This window comes from Eimeria acervulina, genomic scaffold, assembly GCF_000499425.1.
Source record: "Eimeria acervulina Houghton genomic scaffold, Eah_scaff680, whole genome shotgun sequence".
In the NCBI taxonomy this organism is placed as follows: Eukaryota; Apicomplexa; class Conoidasida; order Eucoccidiorida; family Eimeriidae; genus Eimeria; species Eimeria acervulina.
This window is the reverse complement of record NW_013549661.1, coordinates 9684-18019: the sequence shown is the minus strand read 5'-3', so window position 1 is coordinate 18019 and position 8336 is coordinate 9684. Positions and strand designations below refer to the sequence as shown.

At 52.1% G+C, this 8336-nt stretch overlaps 1 protein-coding gene across 1 annotated transcript in view; it reads left to right on the top strand.

Annotated features, from left to right (window-relative positions):
* Window positions 1-221: 221 nt before the first annotated feature.
* EAH_00046260 (hypothetical protein, conserved) overlaps window positions 222-8336 on the top strand; it is a gene marked incomplete at both ends in the record, with an annotated part of 8692 nt that continues 577 nt past the window's right edge. The window contains 15 exons of the mRNA XM_013394701.1: window positions 222-1244; window positions 1997-2061; window positions 2695-2918; window positions 3100-3327; window positions 3544-3767; window positions 3899-4237; window positions 4458-4769; window positions 4857-4968; window positions 5181-5252; window positions 5470-5585; window positions 5801-5908; window positions 6129-6225; window positions 6663-6829; window positions 7057-7278; window positions 7529-7636. Of these exons, the coding sequence (XP_013250155.1) occupies window positions 222-1244; window positions 1997-2061; window positions 2695-2918; window positions 3100-3327; window positions 3544-3767; window positions 3899-4237; window positions 4458-4769; window positions 4857-4968; window positions 5181-5252; window positions 5470-5585; window positions 5801-5908; window positions 6129-6225; window positions 6663-6829; window positions 7057-7278; window positions 7529-7636 (3417 nt within the window). The remainder of the gene's footprint in view (window positions 1245-1996; window positions 2062-2694; window positions 2919-3099; window positions 3328-3543; window positions 3768-3898; window positions 4238-4457; window positions 4770-4856; window positions 4969-5180; window positions 5253-5469; window positions 5586-5800; window positions 5909-6128; window positions 6226-6662; window positions 6830-7056; window positions 7279-7528; window positions 7637-8336) is intronic.

Sequence of the window (8336 nt, the reverse complement as noted above, 5' to 3'; positions counted from 1 at the left end):
AAACCCTAAACCCTAAACACTAAATACACACTTTAGCTTATTCCCTTATCTCTCTCCAGTTTTTTAGGGCGTCAACCCCGGTATTTAGGGTTTAGGGTTTAGGGTTTAGGGTTTAACGCCTGGCTTCCGTGTGCAGCGCGTTGAGCCCCCGTAAGGGGTAGCAGCAGCAGCAGCAGCAGCAGTAGCAGCAGCAGCAGAAGAATTTTCTCTTTGAGCTACCGATGCTGCGGCAGCTGCAGCAGCAGCTGCACTCTCAGCAGCTGCAGCGGCTGCTGAGCCCTTTGTTCCTGCTGCTGTTGCTGCTGCTGCTGCTGCTGCAGCAGCAGCATCCAGCAGCAACAGCACAGCACGTGGGGGCTGAAGCCTGGCTGCTGCAGACAGCTGGACCAGTGGAGCAGCTGCTGCTGGGTCCCCCACCAGCAGCAGCAGCAGGATCCCCAGCAGCAGCAGCAGCAGCAGCAACAGACTTAACTAGTGTTACTATTGCACCAACAGGAACAGTTTCAGGTGTACATGCAGCTACAGGAGAGCTCAAGTGGCGGCTTGTGCTGAGTGAGGGCTGGGATTTGCTGCAGCAGCAGCAAATAGGGCCTTTGCTGCTGCTGCTAGCGAATGTAAATCACCCTTTGTCTGCAGCAGCAGCACCACCACCAGAAGCAACAGAAGCAGCAGCAACAGCAGCAGCAGCAGCAGCAAAAAGGGGAACTCTGCATGCAATTGACCTCAGAGACGGTGTGCTGCTGTGGAAGGCGGGCGTAGACATCAGCAGCTTTGCTGCTGCTGCTTCGGGACCCACACCAGATGCAGCAGCAGCAGCAGCAGCAGCAGCAGCAGAAGCAGTGTTTGTTGCTGGGGTTACACCTCGGGGCCTGGAGACGAGGGACGCCTTGTCAGGGCGTGTCTTGTGGACGCAGCCCCTCAGCAGCAGCAGCAGCAGCAGCAGCAGCAGCAGCAACGGCAACAGCAGCAACAGCAGCAGCAGCACAACCCTTGGTCTTGTGTCTGTACAGCTGGATAGCGAAGGGGAGCAGCAGCAGCAGGCTGCTTTCTGTTTGTTGCAGCAGCAAACGCAAGGCGGCAAACTCAGCAGCAGCTGCTACCACGCATGGAACGGGCAGCAGCAGCAGCAGCAGCAGCAGCAGCAGCAACAGAAGCAGCAGCAGCAGCAAGCAGCACTCGGCCCTTCCGAATCTGTTTCCATTATACCCCTTGAAGGAAATTGTTTCGCCCTGAAGAATGAATCCGTGAGAGAGGGTTTAGGGTTTAGGGTTTAGGGTTTAGGGTTTCGTAGGGTTTAGCTAATCTCTGCCTGCGTTTATTTACTTCTATGCTTCATTGCATCTTCACCGGTGAAGCAAAGCACGCTGCTGCTGCTGCTACTGCTGCAACTGCTGCTGCTGCAACTGCTGCTGCTGCTGCTGCAACTGCTGCTGCAGCAATTGCTGCTGCAGCAATTTCCCTTGCATCTATTGCTGCTGTTGCTGCTGCCGCTGCTATTGTTGTTGCTGCTGTTGCTGCAACCGTTGCTGCAGCAGCAGCAGCAGCTGCTGCTGCAGTGTCTGTCTCCTCACTTGTTGTTTGTTTGTCTCTGCAGCATTTACATTTGCTGCGGTTGTCTGGGGAGGGCAGGGTTTCGGAGCTGCAAACCCTAAACCCTAAAACCCTAAACCCTAAAACCTTAAACCCTAGCTTCTTACCTCTAGGCGGATGTACAGCACTCGTAGGGTTTAATGTTTGGGAGTTCAAAGAGGGTTTAGGGTTTACACACAAGGAAATTAAGGTAGGTCTCCTCTAATTAGGGTTTAGGGTTTAGGGTTTAGGGTTTAGGATGCATTGTCTAATTAGGGTTTGGGGTTTAGGGTTTAGGATGCATTGTTTCAGGGTCTTTATGCTTAGGGTTTAGGGTTTAGGGTTTAGTGACGCCCGCATAAAAGCAACGCGGGTCTGAGGTCTAGGGTTTAGGGTTTAGGGTTTAGGGTTTAGGGTTTGTGTTTAGGGTTTGTCCGGTGAAGACTGGACAGTGACTCCTTTACACTCTCTCGAGCGAGAGAAACCATATCAGTAGGTCTAAACCCTAAACCCTAAACCCTAAACTCTACACCCTACGCCTTAAACCCTAAACCCTCATTCCGCTCGGAACATAGATACCTCACCAGCACGGCTTTGCTGCTGCTGCAACAGCCGCAGCAGCAGCAGAAGGAGCAGCAGCAGAGGCAGCAGCAGCACCAGCAGAAGCACCAGAAGCAGCAGCAGTAGGAGCAGCAGCATTCCGGGGATATCAGCGACAGCTATAACCCTACTTCGTTTGAAACCCTAAACCCTAAACCCTAAACCCTAAACCCTAAAACGTTGTTTGTGACTCCCCGCAGGCATTTGGTTGCGGTGAGGGTTTCTGGGGGAGAAGTCAATTCTAAACTGCTGAACTTGCAAACCCTTGAGGAGACCGCCTTCATTAAGTAAGGGTTTAGGGTTTAGGGTTTAGGGTTTAGCTCGAGGTCCTACACTTAGGGGTTTAGGGTTGAGGGCCGTCGGCGTTGCTGCTTCACGCAGCAGGGTATAGGCAGCAGCAGCAAAACAGCAGCAGCAGAGGCAGCAGCAAAAGAGCAGCAACACCAGCAGCAGCAACAGCAGCGGCAAACCAGCAGCAGCAGCAGCAGCAGCAGCAGCAGCCTTTTTGTTTGCTGTTTTTGTCAGGGAGGAGCTGCCTACAGCAGCAGCAGCAGCAGCAGCATGGAGAGCTGCTGGGGTGTCTCCTCAGGGCCCTAGTGTAGCTGCGGCGTTGGCGTTTGTTGCTGCAGCAGAACAGCAGCAACAGCAGCAGCAGCAGCAGCAGCAGCCGCAGCTGCTGCTGCTGCTGTCGGATTTCTCGCTGCTGCTGCTGCAGAAGGGTTTAGGCGTCTCGTGGCTGCGAGAAGAGGGTTTGAGCTTGCTGACTACTGCTGCTGTTGGGGCTTTACCTTCAGTGCAAGAGAACGGCAAGCCCTAAGCCCTAAACCCTAAACCCTAAACCCTAAACCCTAAGCCCTTGGTTGTGGGTAGGAGGAGTTGAGGGGTTTGAGGTGTAAAAGAGTTGGGTTGTCTCGGTTTGTGCTGCTGCAGAAGAAGAGAGTGATGCTGCAGCAGCAGCAGCAGCAGCATCGCGGGGCCTCATGCACGCTGCAGCAGCAGCAGCAGCAACAGCAGCAGAAACAACTGTAGCAACAGCAGTTTCGATTGCTACTGCTGTCGGCGGCGCTGCTGCAGATGTTGCTGCTGCTCTCGTATCCAAGGGTTTAGGGTTTGCTGCTTCACTGCTTGGGCGTCAGGAAACCCCCCCTGAAGTTGCAGGTCAGCAGTTTAGGGTTTAGGGTATAGGGTTTAGGGTTTACGGTTCAGTTAACGGTTTAGGGGTTATGGGTTAGGGTTCAGCTTTCGGGTTTAGGGTTTAGGGTTTAGGGTTTCCCTATCAGTTTCGCTTCGCTCCGCGCTCTGCTACCTAGGGTTTAGGGTTTAGGGTTTAGAGTTTAGGGTTTAGGGTTTAGGGTTTAGGTTTTGTGTGCTCAGCTGCAAGTCGCGCGAGCTTGTCTCCTCTCTTCAACTTTAGGCTGTCTGCTGCATCTAAGTTAGCAGCTCTTGGGCTGCAGCAGCAGCAACAGCAGCAGCAGCAGCAGCAAGGAGCGGAGGAGCAGCAGCAGCAGCTTCAGCTCGCAGCAGAGATGCATTTGAAGAACAAAGCGCAGCCATTCGGCTGGAGGCATATTACCGTTGCTGCGAACTGCAACAATAAGGTATACAAGCCAAGGGTTTAGGGTTTAGGGTTTAGGGTTTAGGGGTCGGGGCCTAGGCTCTGCGCAGCAGTGAGCGGACCGTTGCGTTCAGGGTTTAGGGTTTAGGGTTTGAGCGTGGGCGAGATGCTCAGGTGTATGGGCTGCACGCAGCCACGGGTTTGCTGCTGTGGCAGCTGCAACTTCCAAGCAGCAGCAGCAGCAGCAGCAGCAAGAGCAGCAGCAGCAGCAGCACGACTTGCTGCTGTTTAAATCAGCTGCAGACAAGCAGCAGCCATCTAGCTGCTCGCGCAGCAGCAAACGGCAAGGCTAACTGGGGCCCCTCCGGCGACAGCTGCAGCAGAGACGCAGCTCAGCAGCAGCAGCAGCAGCAGCAGCAGCAGGGGGCATGCGATTGGCAGCTGATATCTCTTGAGCTTGTGGGGCCGCACAAGGCGACGGTCTTTGCTGCTCTCGTCAACCCAAAGACACAGGTAATCACTTTGCTGCTGCTGCTGCTGCTGCTGTTGCTCGCGAACTCACTGTCGCTGGTACTGCTGCGGCTGCTGCTGCTGCTGCTGAGGGTGCTGGCTTTGCTGCAGTTGCTGCTGCTGCGTGTGTTGTCTCCCTGCTGCACCCGGTCCTCCCCCTATGCCCCAAGCTGCTTCTTTATCGTCTGCTGTCTGTCTCCTTTTGCTGCTGCTGCTGCTGCAGGAGACAGAGCTGCTGTGGATTGATCTCGGCAGAGGGGAAGTGCAGCAGCAGCAGCGGGTGCCGTTTGCTGCTGCTGCAGTTCTCCCGCTGCAGCAGCTGGAGCTACAAGATGCAGCAGCAACAGCAGCAGCTGCTGCTGGAGCAAAAGAACAAACACCAGATTTGCTGCTGCAGCGGCTGCAGCACAGCAGCAGCGCCGTCGTGCTGCTGGGGAAACAGAAGCCGCAGCAGCAGCAGCAGCAGCAGCAGCTCCTGCTGTATCTCGCAGAGCCGCAGCACCAGATCGCGCCTTCTGCTGCAGTGACGGACGAGGTCAGCATCTTTCTGCTTTTAGAGATCACGGTTAAGGAGTAAGGGTTTAGGGTTTAGGGTTTAGGGTTTAGGGTTTGTTTGTTGCAGATTCCCCTCCCGCTGGCCCATCTGCTTTCTTCGCGACTTTCTTTTTATATCACTGATGACTGCAGCGGCTTAATTGAGGGTTTTTCTGTTGTACCTTTCGAGACGTTGAAGGGTGAGGGTTTAGGGTTTAGGGTTTAGGGTTTAGGGATGCGGGTTTAGGGTTTAGGGTTTAGCGTTTAGGGTTTACGCTGTCAATCGCCAGCTGGACCGATATGCCTCGCGTTTTTAAATATACGTAGATGCACTGGCTGTAGGCTTCATTCTGAATTTAGGGTTTAGGGTTTAGGGTTTAGGGTTTAGGGTTTAGGGTTGGCTTATGTGCAGGGGGATCTGTGAAGATGAGGGCAGCGCCGACTTGGGCTCTTGACTTCGCAGCTCAGAAGCAAATTATTCTTAGTACTTTCTAAACCCTAAACCCTAAACCCTGAACCCTAAACATCGGCGTACAAACCCTCAGCCGGAGTCCAGCGCCTTAACTCGCTGACCCTAAACCCTAAACGATAGAAGGAGCGAGCGTAAACCCTCGGGAGAGGCGTTGCTGTTGGGTGCCTTTGCTGAATAGAATGCTCTAGGGTTTAGGGTTTAGGGTTTAGGGTTTAGGGTTTGCGCGCAGCAACGGCTAACGCCATGCACCGCTCTCTTCGCCAGGTGCCTGTCTTTGTGCATGCGGATGTCTCTGTGGGGTATAAACACATCGACCCAAACCTTGTTGCTGTTGTTACTGCTGACGTAAGTAGGGTTTAGGGTTTAGGGTTTAGGGTTTGAGGCGCAGTTGAGTACCTGGCTTGAGAATTTGAATACCCCCCACCCTTTTCGGAGGGTTTAGGGTTTAGGGTTTAGGTGTTTTAGCGCCAATTACTTCTCAGGGGCTAGCGCTCCTTTGACCTCGCAGCGAGGTGGGTTTAGGGTTTAGGGTTTAGGGTTTGGGGTTTGATTTGCTGCAGGAGGGTTTAGGAGGCGCTTTAATGCTGCACCTGCTTAATTCAGTCTCTGGGGAAATCGCACATCAGCAGGTTCTTCCTTCAGGGGCCTCGAAGCCCCTCCTTGTTGCTGTACGCGCTAGGGTTTAGGGTTTAGGGTTTAGGGTTTAGGGTTTAAGGTTTGAAATGTAGGGTTTAGGGTTTAGGCTTGTGCGGGAGTGGGTCTCTGAGTGCCTGCTCAAGGGGTGCTGGGGTTTAGGGGACAGTACCGCCGGCGTAGAGGCTAAACTCCGCCTAGGGTTTAGGGTTTAGGGTTTAGGGTTTAGGGTTTAGGGTTTGGGGTTTGGTGCAGGTGTGCGAGGACTCGGTGTATGTACACTTCTGGAATATCTTCGCTGCGCGGTTTGAGTTGTTGGTTGTTACTCTGACTGAAGACAGGCCGGACCCAGGTAAACCCTAAACCCTAAACCCTAAACCCTACGAGTTGTAGCCCTAGCAGACTGGAGCGATCATAGTGTCCGGTTTTGTTGGAGGCTTTAGGGTTTAGGGTTTGCAATATGGCTTTTGTGGTTGGGTGTTAATGGTTTAGGGTTTAGGGTTTGTTAGGATTTATTAGGGTTTGTGCGCAGTATTTAGGGTTTAGGGTTTATTAGTGTTTGTGCGCAGGGTTTAGGGTTTAGGGTTTATTAGGGTTTATTAGTGTTTGTGCGCAGGGTTTAGGGTTTAGGGTTTCGTGTTTATTAGGGTTTTTTAGGGTTTGTGCGCAGGGTTTAGGGTTTAGGGTTTGGTGTTTCGTGTTTATTAGGGTTTTTTAGGGTTTGTGCGCAGGGTTTAGGGTTTAGGGTTTAGGGTTTAGGGTTTAGGGTTTATTAGGGTTTGTGTGCAGGTCCTTTGGGGTTAATATTCCCCTCTGCTCGCCGCAGCCCTCACAAATCAGGGTTTGGGTTAGGGCGGCCTTTAGGAGACAGTAGAAGTTATATATCTGCTTGGAGTGTATCTGCAGCTGTACTTACAGCAACAGCGCAGGGCATCACCCCGAGGGCTTTGGTTCTTGTGAGCACCCTTATTAGGGTTTAGGGCTTAGGGCTTAGGGTTTAGGGTTTAGGGTTTAGGGTTTAGGGTTTAGGGTTTAGGGATAAGCACACCCTTCTGTCCTCCAGAAAACGCTTGGTGTTTCTTGAAGCCCTTTCAACCCCATACTTTGATGCTGTTGCTGCTGCTGCTGCTGCTGCTCCTGCTGCTGTTGCTGCTGCTGCCGCTGCTGCTGCTTCATCCCTCAGGCAAGCAGCAGCACGCAGCAGATTCACCTGCTGTCTACCCGCTTAGCGAACGCGAAGCGTCCGCTGCCTCCTGCAGCAGCAGCAGCAGCAGCAGCAGCAGCAGGAGCCGCAGCGCCTGAGGCTGCTGCTGCAACAGCTGCAGCAGCAGCCCCTGATAATATCCCCATGTACACCCCTTTGCTTCCTCTAAACCCAGTAGACTGTCTCTACTACGGAAGGAAGGTAATTTAAAAGAAAATGGCGGGGTGTACACGCAACTTGTCCAGGGTTTAGGGTTTAGGGTTTAGGGCTTGTGAGGGTTTAGAGCTTGTGAGGGTTTAGAGCTTTCCGTCTCTCCTTGTCGCTCGTCTATTCAGCGTAACAGCTTTTAGGGTTTGAGTATCCGAAGACGGCTCACGAAAGAGTTTATGGTTTAGGGTTTAGGGCTTAGGGTTTAGGGTTTAGGGTTTAGGGTTTAGGGTTTGGTGTTCAGGTGTCTCAAGTGCGGGGTCTCCTTGCGCATCCATCGGAGAGGGAGTCGACTTCTTTGGTGTTTGCATTTGGTTTAGATCTTCTTTATTCTCCTGTTCAGCCTGCAAGTGTATGTTTGTTTCATTTATTTGCTTAGGGTTTAGGGTTTAGGGTTTAGGGTTTAGGGTTTAGGGCTTGTGAGGCGTCTCTTTACTTCTCTGTCTCTCTGTTTTTTTGTTTTAACTCTTTATTTATTTCTGTCTCCTTTTGTCTCCATCTTTATTTATTTATTTGATGTCTCCTTTTTAATTAGTTGTTGGAGCCCTGATCGTCTCCCTACTGTCTCCTTTTATATCTCTTTTATTTGTTTTTAAAGCCTTTATAGTGTCTCCTTTTGTCTTGTCTCTTTGGTTGTTTGTTTTTAATTCAGGGGTTTGATACGCTGTCTTCTTCCTTCCCGTTCTCTTCTTTGCTGCTCGCATTTGCTGCACTTGTTGCTGCTGCTGTTGCAGCAGATTACAATCAAAAGAAAAATGCAATTAATGCAAAATGGGCCTGAAGGTCAAACCTCAATATACACCCCAACCTCAATATACACCCCAACCTCCCTGTACACCCCAACCTCCCTGTACACCCCAACCTCCCTGTACACCCCAACCTGCATGTACAGCCCAACTTGCGTGTACACCTGAAGCTGCATGTACACCTGAAGCTGCATGTACACACCTGAAGCTGCATGTACACCTGAAGCTGGATATACGCGCCAACCTCCCTATACACCCCAACCGCCATATACACCCGATATATATATATATATATATATATATATA